The sequence below is a fragment of the Phragmites australis genome, chromosome 18, assembly GCF_958298935.1.
Source record: "Phragmites australis chromosome 18, lpPhrAust1.1, whole genome shotgun sequence".
In the NCBI taxonomy this organism is placed as follows: Eukaryota; Viridiplantae; Streptophyta; class Magnoliopsida; order Poales; family Poaceae; genus Phragmites; species Phragmites australis.
In genome coordinates, this window is record NC_084938.1 from 26,960,210 (window position 1) to 26,975,154 (window position 14,945).

The following is a 14,945-nucleotide window of genomic DNA, read 5'->3' on the forward strand; positions in this document are numbered from 1 at the left end:
GAAATTAGTTCGTTTAGTCCCTAATCGTCCTACCGAATCATGCTCTGAAAAATCTCAGTGCTCACCGTAGAGCAGCGACTGATGCAGCATGATGCAATCTAATCGGTGGATATTTCAGCAACACGATCACAAACTTTTTTTCAGAAAAGATAATTTTATTAACTTTTATCATTATATTAAACTGATACAACCGAACAAAAATTTATCATAATCTCTATATAACTATAATAAATACAGCCACTATCTAAGAAATAAAATCCCGGTACACACGAGAGTCGCGAGCACACATGATGCGGACTGAACAGAGAACCACACGGTAGGTCTCCACGCAGAATGACGAGTGGAGCATCGCCGAGCCAGTCACCATTAGGCCCTGGCAAAGACTCGCGCAGACCATCAGTGGCACTGCTGAGGTGCTGGTGCCGTGTCGGTGTCAGACTAGCAAGCCCGGAATCCCCGGGTGCGTATCTCATCCGCAGAAATCCATTCCTTTTCTTCTCTTGGTTTATCTTCAGAAGGGGAACGAGCATAGGTTAGTCTTCACGGTACATCGTCTTGGTGTTTTAGGGCTTCTAACACTTGAATTTCATCCATTAGGTCTTGCCTTTTTGTGGTTGAGATTTGACCTCAAGTGATGGTGACAAAAGTTCGGATGTTTTTTTAGGAAATATAGTAAGGGAGACCTCGACTATGAAATTGATGAGAATCAACGTTGAACGGAGCTCGAACGCAGGTGGTGTGAGCGCAACAACACACTTTGGCCAACTGCGACCCTGGAGCATCAATAGTTCGGATGTTCGTAAGGATTTTAAAACACCCGGGCAAATTTTAGCCAATTAAACTTCTAGATATGTTTTTTTTTTGGGGGGGGGGGGGGTTCAAGTTTCCCCCCTGAGCCGAGGTGAAGGACTGTACAAGTATGACTGATCTTTCTATGAAACCCAAACTTCAGAAGAAGAAATGGGGAAGGGACCATCTTTCTTACCTCAGTTACAACGAAGACTGCGGATGCTGACAAACATTATTCAGTTGATAAACTTGTCTCGTTGACGTTCGGCGACAAAAGGAGCACTGCAAGATCATCTCATGGCACACGATTCGATCGGCCAATATACACAGCCAGCAATATGATTGTGCAGCAGATGCAGATAGAACAGAGCGAAGAATCAGCTTAAACTTTGGGCGCCGGTGCTCGCTCCAAAACAAGAGCAGCAGATATTGAGCTGGACTGCTGGTGGCTGGAGCTGGATTGACACGACATGATATCTCAAGATCTAGTAGCACTCGACTTGCATTATGGAAAGGAAATTCTGCTCATCTTCACTTGCTAGATTATTGCAATTCCCAGAATACCAGTTCTGATTCTGATTCTCCTTCACATGGTGAGCCTGTAATCACCTTCCTGTTATCCGGAATTGCTGGCTGATTCGGCCTCCATTGGTGACGAATCATCAGCTGGCGAAATTGCGTTGGTCCTCCAAGGATAGGATCGATTCGATTCGTGGTAGTTTAGATTACTGCCACCATCGAAAAGCTTGCACTTCAGTTGGGCATAATAATACCATCTCAACGCCATGGCAATATGGCACGCTTCATCATCCTCTGGCTCCTAGTTTTATCGTGCCAAATTTGCTCCGTTTTTATCCCCACGTGTAATACGAGGACGGCATCAAAAAGGAAAACTTGCGTCATTATCGCAGAATTGCATCTGCGTGTAGCACGCGAGGTTATCATGGAGAAACAAGATCTTGTAAAATTACAGCCTCTTGACGCGGTGCTGGCTTGCAACTGAAGAGTTGCTGTCAGGTTTCTCCATGGTGCTGCATCAGTTGCAACTCGATCGATGCTGTCATCATCGTCATCAAAGATCTTTGGGATGAAGAAGAGATCTTTTACGGTACCCCGGTTACCTCCTAGGAGGCAAGAGGTTAATTTAATCTGAACCCATCATTTTTAAGAGAGAGAGAAAAGATTTCATCGATTAAGAAATAAAGGGAACCAGCTACTCCCGGTTACCGATCCACGTACGAGGAGTCTCCTTCGATCTCGTTCCTTGCCGCCTCTTGATCTCCATCACTCCCTCTTTCCTCGACTATTCCCTTCCAATCTTGCCGATTCACTGCCGATCTCACCGAACGCAACAAACTGCAGCGATCTTCCCGTTCCACAAATCACGGGATATGGAGAATTCGTTCAGTGCGGTTATGCAAATCACAGCATCCTCCATGCGCGAAGGGAAGGAGGGTGGCGACGGCGTTGAAGCGGCAGTGGAGCAGCGGTTCTGCACGTCCGCTAGATGGCGCTTCACCGGAGAAGGAGACGGCGAAGAGCCACGCGTCGCAAGAGGCGCTTGAGCTCCTGCAAGACTGGGGACGCATTACTCCTCCCCTTCTAGTCTGTCGCGTCCGTCTGCCCTCATCCCCTGAGCTACCGCAAGTCCGCACCCTCGCCTCGCGCCTCCTCCGCTTGGGGGCTAGAGTGGCTAGGACATTAGCAGGAGGCGACTGCTTCAAGAGAAGGCAGCAGCGGCAGTGAGAGGAGAGGATAGTGGTGGCGGTATAGTGAAGCGCTCTCCTATCCTCGCGCGACGTCCGCTTGGTCCACTCTAGGCGGAGCAGCGACAACGGTAGGGGAAGGAGGACGTCGCGCAGCGCGAGGCAGACGGCGCATTCATGAGCTCATCGTCGGCGTGGTGTGCCGGTGGCTGCTTGCTGAGCATGAAGCTGCAGGGCAAAACCGGAGGAAAGGATTGCTGCTCCTGTGTCCAGTGCCCCCCGGCGTCCCCTCCCCCATTGGCTGGTTCCTCTACTCGCCGTCATCACCATCGCCTTCCTCTGGTCGCTGGCTACATCAGAGCTGCAAGTGCACAGGTATGTGTTTTCCCTGTACGTCAAAATGAATTTGTGATTTCTGATGCATAGAAACTGAAATGGGTATAATATGTGACTTACACGATTATCTGGTAATTAGTTTGAGATGTTACTTGAAAATTTTGGCAAACGATGAGTGTGATTATCGTGTAAGCTCTGTACTTTTTAAAGTGCAGGATTTTGGCATGGCCTCTCAATTGCTTTGGCCTACATCGTGTATGATTGTTCAGTCAACAAGCCACGGAAGTAATCTTTCATTAAGCATTAATATATGAAAGTAGCATTGGGTAGGTGACTTGAAATGACCAACAGTTATATTACATATGACGATCATGCTCTCATGTTGATGACGTAGGATCTCAAAAGTGATCAAATGGTCTAGTACCACACTTATAATATCGTCTTCATCTGATAGATACTCATATTCACCACTAGAGGTATCACATCCTCCTGAGCCCACATATATATCTCCCATGAGTTTTACAACTGAAAGAGCAACTAGACATGTTCAAACGAGGACATACTCCAAGGACACGCCTAGAACGGTTCAGTAGGCTAGCGACATATCTCTAAGCAAGTATCACGTCAAGTATTGTACCTGTTGTCCATCGACTAAGCCTCTCGGCCTGATCTTAAGCCCTAACTCACCATCCGTGGACAAATCTTGCGGAGAAAACCTTGGGTTTTTAGGTCATTAGATTCTCACCAATGTTTTCGTTACTCAAGTCGACATTCACGTTTTTGCTTCGTTGACCCCCGCTTTCGCAGATGATTCCCTCCAAGGATCCGGTGCTTTAAGCATCTTTCATGTCACATGTGACAACGGATATATCACATGTGACTATTAGATCATACCCTTCACTTACGTTAATAGTGTAGACTGCAGGTTCATCAGAGGTACAATGGTCCGGTACAACATTTGCAATATCGCGTAATCTAGAGAGATACCTCAAAGTAAGTGGCACTCAATTATTGTGCCATGGTCAGAAACTGTACCTTATGCGAGCTAACATATTTTTCATGTTCTTATATTACATGGTGCTGAACTTGTCATGTTTCACATCACATTCCTAATTTTAATAGTGTACTCTACCATATCACCTGATGATTACGTCGTTAGCTAGGAACGACACCATAAGCATGCTAAAATAATTGTTACATTCACATGTTGTGTGGTACACTATCATATTATTAGGTCTTTCAAATTTCGTACAGGACACCTAATGAAAAGTGTACGTCCTTCAATTTTTTTACAGATCGTTTGATTTAGCTATGTCATATGTATGGTAACACTAAACTTTCGTATATGCTATCATATGTGACGTATACCCTATGAATCATCACATATTATCTTTACAAATTTAATAAATAGAGATAGGTATGCCGCCTATAAATTATAAAGAAAATTTTAGTCACAAAATTTAGTCAACATGTGTAGTTAGTATATCCTATCACACATATACATCCTATCACGTGTGTGCTCGTATAAACCTTTCGAACATGCACACGTACAAGTGTTACACATGAAACAGCTGCTTTGTTTTCGTGTGAAGTCACATTCGAACGTGCCTAGTGAGGCTTAGTGATTGAGTGGTACACGTATGAAGTCACACATGTACAAAATAAATTGTTGCCTAGGAGCAAAATCCAGTGGGAGCAAAATCCAACCACCACTAACCGTACCAAAACTTTTTAAAAGAAAAAAATAACTAATTAATAGATATTAATTGACTTTTTAAAACAAAAACATAATAATAAATATAATAATTATGGATGATCTATTACCTCTTTAGAGATAATAGGTCATCTTTTTTAATTCTAACCATTACGATCTTAATAAGATGAACGATCCATAATTATTTAGATGTACCGTAAAATTATCCATATATATATACACTGTATTTGGCGCATGCCGATGAATGCTTCTTATCAGCAGAGGCATGCATGCCCCGCGATTTAAATGCAATTCGCTGTCCAAGAACAAGTTGGCTTTCCTGTCTCTTTCCCGAAATTCTCTCCGATCCGCAAGTAGTTGAAAGATATATCTCGGCGGATTCCCGAGAGGACGGTATCTGATCTGCCGTTAGCTCGAAAGGCACGAGCCTGCACTTTGTCTTTGCCTTTGCCTTTTCGCAACCATCTCACCAGAGATGGAACGGCCAAGCATATAAGATTTCATAAGTTGAAGCAGTACATCTGTACATGTTCATCTGAATCCAAACGAGTGCATTGATCCCATGAGAAAACCTTGGCCCCTGCTTAAAATTGAACAAATCTTATGAGATTCGGCGTCGATTGTCCAGCAGTGAAATTCTTGCGAAACTCAAGCTCCTGCGATTTTTGACTCATCTCAAACGATAGCTTTGATATCCGATAAGCAGTGTTACCTGTCGGAAACCAATTTGGATTTGGGTATCTGATCTGGCAAAGAAAATATCAAAATTCAACTCGAATTTGACATGTACCATTAAAAAAAAACTAGACATAGATGTCCAGATAACGTTACCCAATAGAAAGTCAATAAAACTGAAAGGCATGGATGGGTGTATGTGGATTCAGAAATAAGGCACACAGTACTGAAGAAGATGAAAATAGCTGAAGGTTCTTTTCGGTCGCCAGCTGAAACGGATAAAGTTGACCCCACGCACATGTGGGACCAAGGGCTGGTGACGTGGTCCAACCCTGCGCTCTCGCACCAATCCGGATGAACCATCGGCCTGCCGCCTCCCGACCTTAACCTATCCAACGCACGCGAGCTCAGTTCGGCGACTCGCCACATTACAGCACCAGCGACAGGTCACCTATATTAGCCAACCTTCTTCTCCGTTTACCCATGGCTTGGAGTTTCTTAGTTACATATCTTCAATCTTTAATAGTTACTAGTGTGTGCGTTTAGTACTATAAATATACACACGTATTTACGTATTATATGTTAGTACGTGTGTTCAATATTATAAATATACATGCGTGTTTACGTATTATATGTTAGTACATGCGTTTAGTACTATAAATATGCATGTATGTTTACATGTTGTACCGGAGTTTCTCGGGAAAAAAAAAAATCACACCCGAAAAGATGCTGCAATGCACGGCCCGGTGCACCCATCAACCACACGCACGCCCACTTAGAAACCGCGCGTCGTGGAGGAAGACCAGGCCAAGGCAAACTGGTCAAGGCCTTTACTCCGCCCGTATCTCTCGCTCGCTGCTGCCTGCGCTCCCGCGCGCCATTGCTAAGGGAGACTGCGTGGCGTTTCCTTCCCCCCGCCCCACCCCTCCTCGCCTCCCGTCCCATCCCTCCTCCCTCCGCTCCGCAGCTGCCTCGCCGCTCTTCTCCTTACCCGACAGACAGGTGAGCCAGACGCAACCGCTGCCTGCCTGCCTGCCTTTGCTTCGCGCCATGGTGAGGTGCAGGGAGGTGGAGGAGGAGGACGACGACGAGTACGCCAAGCTGGTCAGGAGGATGAACCCGCCCAGGTATATACAAGCAGTAACAGTACTTGTCCTGGTGTATGAGTTTATCTACGGATCTGTTCATGGTTTCTTTTCCTCTCTTTATCTTTCTTTTGGGTTCTTGTTTTTTTTTTCTTTTTAAGTTTGCGTCTCTGTTCTCGTCTATTTTTAATTTAATCTGTTCTTGTTTTCGTGCAATGGATTGGTGAGCGCAAGTTCCCTAGTTCATTTCTGCAAATTGCTACGGAAATTAAGCAATTATTTGCCATACCATGCAAGCATGTTATTTGGACTGGACTGCAAGCAGTAATTAGCATCCGTATCGGTTTTTCAGCAATAATCGCACGTAAATCTCTATCTATGTGAATCTCAATCACTCTTAGGATAGGACTGGATATTGTGCTACTGAATTTACTTGTATATCTAACTAGTCCCGTTTCGTTTTTTTTTTTAAACAAACTGGTCCATCTTTTTTTTTATTTGAGATCAGGACTAGTCCATGTATTCCTCAACTCAAATAGCAGTAAAGCAAACCTTTCTTAAGTATGTAACGTATTGAAACCTCACAAAATCTAGTTTTGCTTTTTTTAAAAAACAGAAAAATTCTAGCTCATCATGTTCCGTACATGGAGGCGATGAACTCCTTTATTCTTTGCCTTACTCCTACTGCCACTGTCACGTTGTCCAAAGACAAGGAGTCCATTTTTAGATTCCCACTTCTTTGGTAAAGGCTATATAGAATCAATCTGTGATTCTATGCTGTCTACTGAAGATGCTTTACTGCCCAACGGTCCTCTATCAACTTCTAAACTTGACTGTTTGCGAACAATTGGTTCCAAATTATCTTCACTATTACCTGTTGCCAAGTGCTCATCACCTACTGTGCTGTTTCTTGCAGAGTGGTGATAGACAATGACTCGTGCGACAACGCGACCGTCATCCGGGTGAGATGAACTTCCCTTTCATGCAGGACCACGCTTCTAACTAACCACTCTAGCTTTGTGCTAGCCATTAGATTAAATTTGAAACAAAGGAATAGCTATTAATTGATCACGCTTCCTAGAGTTTTCAAGCGATTGTGTGAACGCACAAACTCTATCGAATTTAGGAGAGGTGTTGCCATTGACGGGGTTTAAGGGAGCCTTCCTTTGTCATCGGGTTTAGAAGAGCTCATAGGGGGAGAGATCGACCCGACGGAGGAGGCGGTGTGGGGGCGGAGTATTGAGGTGACGGGGGTGCCGCCTGCCGGGGCGGTGGAAGACCGTCGGATGGACCAGTATCAGGACGGGGAACTCCAAAATGGAGAGGTTAACATGGCGGGGATGCTGTCGGAGACAATCGTAGGTGGGCGGGAGCTAGGGAGCGAGCTAGTATCAGGATCTGACAGAGGTTGAAGAAGGACTTGTGGCGTGTCGGATGGAGATCCGACCGCTTAACGTGTTACCTGAAATGGATGCTATTCTCCATCACCCTTGATTGATAATGCAATGGATTTTTATATCTTGTCAGGTTGATAGGGCTCAAGAAGCATGGCATTTTACTGGAAGCAGTTCAAGTCCTGTCGATCTCAACCTCGTCGTCACCAAGGCGTACATTTCTTCGGACGGCAACTGGTTCATGGATGGTACTGATTATAAGCCTCTCAAATTTTCGAGCTTGACTTGCTCCTCGGGAAAATACATGAGGATTTGTCATGATGAATTTCTTTGTTTCTTGGTTCACGTCCAGTGTTCAATGTGACCGATCAATATGGGAATAAGCTGGAGAACAGGGAGATCATTGAGCAGATTCAGAAAGTAAGCATCTATTTATCGATTAGCCCTGATGTAATTCTGCAAGATGCCTTACCTTTGCGAATCTTCGCTAGTGCCTTGAATCAGAAGACTACCTCGTGCCTCCGGCAATCGGGCCGGCCAATGTCGTTGTGCCATCGGAGGATCAGTCCACATGTATTGAGCTCACTGGCACCGATCGCCCGGGCCTGCTTTCCGAGGTGTGCGCCGTGCTCGCCTCTCTGAGCTGCAACATCGTGAAGGCCGAGGTGTGGACGCACGACAGGCGCGCCGCCGCGGTGATCCAGATCACCGACGAGGCCACCGGGCTCGCCATCCACGACGCAGGCCGGCTGTCCAAGGTGCGGGAGCTTCTCTGCAACGTAATGCAGGGCGACGTCAAGAGCAACCGCGGCAGCGTCGCGAAGAAAGCCGACACGGCAGTGTCCGTGGGCGCGGCGCACGCGGAGAGGCGCCTGCACAAGCTAATGCTCGACGACGGCGGCGTCTGCGCCGGGCAGGAGGTCGCCGGCGACGAGGAGAGCGGCAAGGCGAGGCCCAAGGCCGGCAAGGTCGTGGTCATGGACTGCACGGAGAGGCGGTACACGGTGGTGATCCTGCGGTGCAGGGACCGGCGAAGCTGCTGTTCGACACGCTGTGCACGCTCACCGACCTGCAGTACGTCGTGTTCCACGGCACGGTCGACGCCGAGGGAGGGACCAAGGAGGCCTACCAAGTATGAACATCCAAACCATTGTCAAGATGACAAGATTCTCACCAGTAAGCTCATTCATCTTCCGGCGTGGCTGCAGGAATACTACATTCGGCACGTCGACGGGCAACCCGGTGCGCTCCGATGCCGAGCGGATCCGCCTCATCCGGTGCCTTGAGGCCGCTGTCCGAGAGGCGTGCGTGCATCCGACGTACGAACTCACCGTGGTGATCACATTGCGGCAGCGTCGGCATTGACATGACAGAGTGGTCCTTCATCTTTGCAGGGTCTGGAGCTTGAGGTGAGGACGGAGGACAGGGTGGGGCTCCTGTCGGAGATCACGCGCGTGTTCCGGGAGAACAGCATGTCCATCATCCGCGCGGCGATCTCGACCAGGGACGGCGTGGCCGAGGACACGTTCTACGTGTCGGACGCGTACGGCAACCCCGTCGACGGCAGGATGGTGGACGCGGTGGGCGAGCAGCTTGGGCACGCCATGCTGAGGGTGAAGTGCGGCAGCCTCGCGCCCGTCAAGCCCTTGGGAGGAGGGCAGCGCGGTGTCCATCCTGGGTAGCCTGCTCAAGGGCTCGTTTCAGGGACTCAGGCTGATCAGATCCTACTCTTGATCATGGGACTCCGATCTCATAAAAGCTACCAAGAAATGGCATTCTCTATAGAAATCTGACATAGGGTTAGGGCATAATAAAGGGGCTGAGTCCCAGCCTGGGACTAGTTGTGAATATTTTGTGCAAACATTAAGCACCTGCATTGTACAGAAAGTTCCTTGTACATACATTCGGCCAAAGCTAACGTGAATCCAGCAATGCTAGCCGGCAAACATATTTACCTCTTCTTGGGAGGGAATAAACAATGCTTACTAAATAGTTCTAAAAGAGGGCAAAAGTAGCGAGCAATGTCTGACATCACAACAGCAGGTTACACGCTTTCATTTGACACAAGTCTTCAAAATAGTAGCGCATATAGAAAGTTGCAGTAGAGCTTCACCAATGCAGAGTCAAATGAACTAACCAGCATTGAACAAAAATATTGAATTCTTACACGGATCCTTTTTGTCTCGTGAACAAAAATGACTCCCAAAACAAGACCAGACAACCACCGTATGCTTCCACACTACTCAGGAGAAGTACAAGATGATTTAAAAGGCTAAATTTAGGTCATCCGCTGTGCAGCCTCCTTCGCGAGCAGCTTTTCCCTGGCCTTGGTTTTCGCCTGTGATTTTGAGCCCATGACACCACCACCCCACTTCTTCCTGACCTCATCAAACTTGTCATTGAAGTTGGCCTGGGAGAGAATCAAGTTCCAGTTAGTTGACAAATCAATAGCACAAAATTGGATATTGAGAAACAGATATTCATAAATCCCCACCTTAATAGCCTCCAAGATCTTGCTGAACTCAAGTTTGTCCTCATTCTTGACTGTGGTGAGGCATAGAACAGATGCAGTCTTCTTGTGAACAATCTACAGCAAATTATTTGTTAGCAAAGTATTTGTTGCCATCCCTTTTGACATTTAACAAGCAAAAGAAAGGTGCAAGGGAAGTAATACCGATCCAAGGCGTGCTTTTCCCTTGACAATGCAGTATGGAACCTCCATTTTCCTGCAAAGGGCTGGGAGCCACACAACCAGCTCAATCGGATCAACATCATGAGCAATCACAACAAGCTGGGCCTTGCTCTGCCAAAAAAAAAAAACAATTTGAATTAGTGCAATATAATTTGATGACCATAGACGTGATCACTAAGCAAAGTACAACACAAGAAAGAAGTGGGTGCACATACCTGCTCAATGAGGTAAGTCACATGGTTAAGGCCATACTTCACAACTATTGGTTTCTTTGCCTCAACAGTTTTCCCTTCGTTTTCAGCCTGGGCCCTCTTCAAAAGCCTCTCCTTCTTGGCAGCCTTGTCTTCAGGGCGGTACTTAAGAAGCATCTTGAACAAGTTTGTTGCTGAAACAAAAAATCATGTGTGAAAAAATTAACAAAGGGACTGACAAATCTAAAACGAATGTACTTGCATTACTTAACAAGATAAAAATCTATAAACTCATCTATTTTTTTTAAAGTCACAAGAGAGCACAGAGAAAGCCACAAGGTTACAAGACTGATTTGATGAGCAAAAGAGAGCGGGAACAAATTGAATATAGTTACGTGACCTTAGCAACAACATACAAGCAAAATACACTGCTTAGGAACTGAGAACAAAAGGCATAATGAATGGAAGCTGCTCAGAGATAAATTTTTTAATGTTCATCTTCATCCACGAAACTAGCGGAGGGCTGTTTCACTACACAAAGATACATCATGCCCAGTTTACAAAGTCTACTATGCATCCAGGAAATCAATGGAGAACTGCAACATGAGGTAAGTTGGTTACCAATGAAGGAAAAACATGTTAGATGCAGGGCCTGTTAAAGAGACACCAAAAGAGACACAAGGGAACATGCCTTTTCCTTATCGATCACACCTAGAAGGGGGTGTTTAAGCATTTGAAGGGGATTCATGATGGAACCCATAGTAAAGAACGGTCTAAGAAATGAGGACTAATGGACATGGCCTATCACCTATCCCTTCCCTTATTTACCACTGCTTCTGTTCACCAAGACATACCTCCCTGTCTGGGGTCTACACATACCACTCAACCAATGCAGCAATGCCCCAACACATATTCCTTCGCTGATGTGGAGTAGTGCAACAAGGAGAAATGAAAGGTTTACAAAAAGGAAAGAGTGTGCAGGATTGGAAGGAAGGTAGGTTTGTGGGTGGTTAACCTCACTAAGATTCGCCTACACATACGAGGTACGTAACTTTACATCACTTATGCCTGTTTAGCAGTACTGCTAGTGCTAGGGTTGACTTCCAAAAGTTCCACGGATTTCTGAGAGATGATACAATAAGAACTACAACTAAGAATTTTACACCATAGCGAGCTTACTCGAGCCTAGAACCACTTTGTGTACATTTATAGAATTTAGTACAATTCAAACAATAAAACTCATAACAAACATCAGCCACTATATTGTAATGCCTACCAACGGCAAGCAGCCAACCACTGTATTGTAATGCCTATCAATATGACATTATTAAAACCATGACAAATTCTAGCTAGACAAGCACGCGTTGAAAATGTAAATGGACGGAAGTATACCAAGGTTCTTGTCGAGGGTACGGGTGAACTGGTTGAGCGCCGGGGGCACCTTGAGCCGCTGCTTGAGGATGCGGCGCTGGCGCTGGATGCGCACGACCTTGGGCCACTTGACGAAGCGGTGCAGGTCCTTCTTGGGCGGCAGCGCGCCGCCGATCCCGAACTGCTTCGGCCTCTTCTCGAACAGCGGGTTCGTCACCTTCTCCTGCACCGACCAACGCATCACCAAATCAAACCAAGAATAAGGTAGATGGGCACACGTTAGTTCCAGGAATCAGCGGCTCACCGTTTTCTTCTTCGCCGGGACCGGCGCCTTGCCGCCTCGTTTTGGGGCCTGCAAGATTGCCGATTAACACGGGACACTTAGGATCAATAGATCAAACGGCAGCGAAGCCTAACATAATTTGCAAAAACATCGATGGCAACTAGCCTAAAATTTCACAAGATCGCGAAGCACTCCAGTGCCGATCACGGCAAGGAGGGTGGCAGCCAGCAGGTGAGAGGAACCGAGCGAGGAGAGGCGCGTACCATTCCGCCGGCGGCTGGTTGGAGCGAGCGAACGAGCTGGGCGACGGCGAGGAGGAAGAGGAGGCGGGTGGAGCGCGCGGCGGCTGTACCTTTGAAGCCGGGCGGTGGTTTTATAGGAGCTGCTTCTGAGCGACGTGGGTGCGTTTAGAGCGTTGGATTCGCGTTGCTGGAGGCTTCGTGAGGTTTTGGCCGTCCGTTGTGGGGCATTAGGGTTTTGGAGGTAGTGTTTGGGCCAAACGGCCCAGTCCTGGAGGTGGCGATCTTGTGAAACGGGTTAGGCCGGCTGTGTTGTATTGGGCCGGGTCGAATAACGAACTCGCTACTGCCACACTCGATTTTTTTAATAACAACATTTTAATTAAAAAATGCAAAAATAAAGTTTAAACATGGAAAATTGCAAAAATATATCATGTCGATATTCGGAATGCCAACATCCCATGTGACACGCATGTGACCGTAGGGAAAAAATATATCAGTAGTTAGAGTGCCGACAGGCCAAGACCTGTGGACACTCAATGTGCCTCCTGGTCCCGTTTTGCAAGCCAACAGGGGGTCAACATATCCCACTCTACAGGGTAACAGGAGTGCCGATAGATCCTATATGACCACTTGTCAGTACTTTGGAGTATCGACAAGCCTTCGCACAAGGACAGCAGCCTCCGTGGCGTAGATCTAGCTGTTTGTTAGTATTCGGAGTGTCGATAAGGATCTAGTTAATATTATAAATGTTGATAGATGTCTAGTCGACACTCGAGTGCAGATGTCACTTATTTTTGTAATTTTCTATTTTTGAACTTTATTTTTCCAATTTTCCATCAAAATATTATTATTAAAAAAAACTCCACACTCACCAGGCCGCCGCCAATCATCGACGCGACCTCGCCGGCGTCCAAACGGCCGGCAGGCCGGCTCCTCATTTCCTCCGCCGGGAGGTGGAAGTAGTGAGCTCACTGCATGGCCCACGCTCCGGTACTCTGACACGTGGCCCGTCTCTGACAGCTCGCGAGCAGGGGGGTCGTTCAAATCGAGGCAGCAGACGGCCACCGCAAATGGAATGGGATCCCCTTAATTATCGCTGAATTATTTTCGGAACCCAATGAGGTATTTTGCGTAGAGGTCCTATATGATCGCCATTTCGCAGTAGAGTACACAAGCCAGTAGCACGGAGAAAATTTCATTGTCAAATGAAGGATCGTAGTATTGGTTTCAGGAGGTTTTAAGGTCGCTCAGATCAATTTCTATGCTGCTTGGTTTCTTAGATAGTTACTGCATGTTATTAGCCAACGCCACGAGATCAATATTTCCTCAACGTCAATCACTTGTCGCTGCGATTGAATTGCAATGTTATTGGCATCTGTCTTTGTGCTTGTTTTCTACCGCACACATGCGTACATAAAGAAGAAAACAAGAGATACGAATCTTTTTTCAAAATAATATTATTTTATTAAAAAATACAAAAATAATATTTAAAATAAGAAAATCGCATAAATATGGACTAGTCGGTGCTCCAATTGCCGATTAGCCACCTATCGATAATCGGAGTACTGACTAGTCATTTGTTAACTAGTCTACTGTCGACAATCAGATAGGTGACATGTAATATCCTAGGGACCTGTAGGCACTGGGTGCCGACAGGTTCTGTGTCTCGTAAATGATATTTAAAAAAAATTATAATCTTTTATATGATCTTGGATGGAGATTTTCTTTATATAAAAATTGCATCTATCGATGATATCTACAACTTTATAGTTGAACATATTTCTATTTGAATCCGTTTAGATAGTTACTGCATGTTCTTAGCCAACGCCACGAGATCAATATTTCCTCAACGTCAGTCACTTGTCGCTGCGATTGAATTGCAATGCTATTGGCATCTGTCTTTCTGCTTTTTTTCTACCGCACACATGCGTACATAAAGAAGAAAACCAGAGATGCGTATCTTTTTTAAATAATATTATTTTATTAAAAAATTATAAAAATAATATTTAAAATAAGAAAGACGCATAAATATGAACTAGTCGGTACTTCAATTGCCGACTAGACACCTATCGACAATCAAAGTACCAACTAGTCCTTTGTCGACTAGTCCATTATCGGCAATCGGATAGGTGACATGGAATACCCTAAGGACCTTTAGGTACCTGATGCCGATATGTCATGTGTCTCGTAGATGATATTTTTTTTAAAAAAAATAATATTTCATATAATCTTAGATGGAGATGTTCTTTATATAAAATTTGTATCTATCGATGATATCTATAACTTTATAGTTAAATATATTTTTATTTGAATCTGTTTAGATGTAAAAAAGTGACTAGAAATTATAGATCTAAACAGATTTAAATAAAAAAAAAGGTCAACTGTAGAGTTTTAGATACCATCGGCAGATACCATTTTTATATAAAAATTATCTTCATTCGAGATGATATACAAAAGTTATAAAAAT

At 45.4% G+C, this 14,945-nt stretch overlaps 1 protein-coding gene and 1 pseudogene across 1 annotated transcript; one reads left to right on the plus strand and one right to left on the minus strand.

Moving 5' to 3' along the window:
- Window positions 1–5,931: 5,931 nt before the first annotated feature.
- Window positions 5,932–9,707, plus strand: LOC133898660 (ACT domain-containing protein ACR6-like; annotated as a pseudogene).
- A 115-nt stretch (window positions 9,708–9,822) lies between these two features.
- Window positions 9,823–12,644, minus strand: LOC133898870 (large ribosomal subunit protein eL8y-like). Its single transcript, XM_062339662.1, has 7 exons — window positions 12,500–12,644; window positions 12,258–12,305; window positions 11,975–12,176; window positions 10,607–10,776; window positions 10,374–10,502; window positions 10,194–10,286; window positions 9,823–10,109 (listed from the first exon to the last, which is right to left on the minus strand). Exons 1-7 carry the CDS (start codon window positions 12,500–12,502, stop codon window positions 9,978–9,980), a joined length of 777 nt encoding a protein of 258 aa, XP_062195646.1. The 5' UTR covers window positions 12,503–12,644; the 3' UTR covers window positions 9,823–9,977.
- Between the last annotated feature and the right edge of the window lie 2,301 nt (window positions 12,645–14,945).

Excerpts from the sequence above, each read along its gene's own strand:
- LOC133898870 (XM_062339662.1), bottom strand. Across the intron at positions 10,503-10,606 it reads TGACTTACCTCATTGAGCAG|AGCAAGGCCCAGCTTGTTGT; the intron begins GTATGTGCACCC and ends TTTTTTTGGCAG. Across the intron at positions 10,287-10,373 it reads GAAAAGCACGCCTTGGATCG|ATTGTTCACAAGAAGACTGC; the intron begins GTATTACTTCCC and ends AATTTGCTGTAG.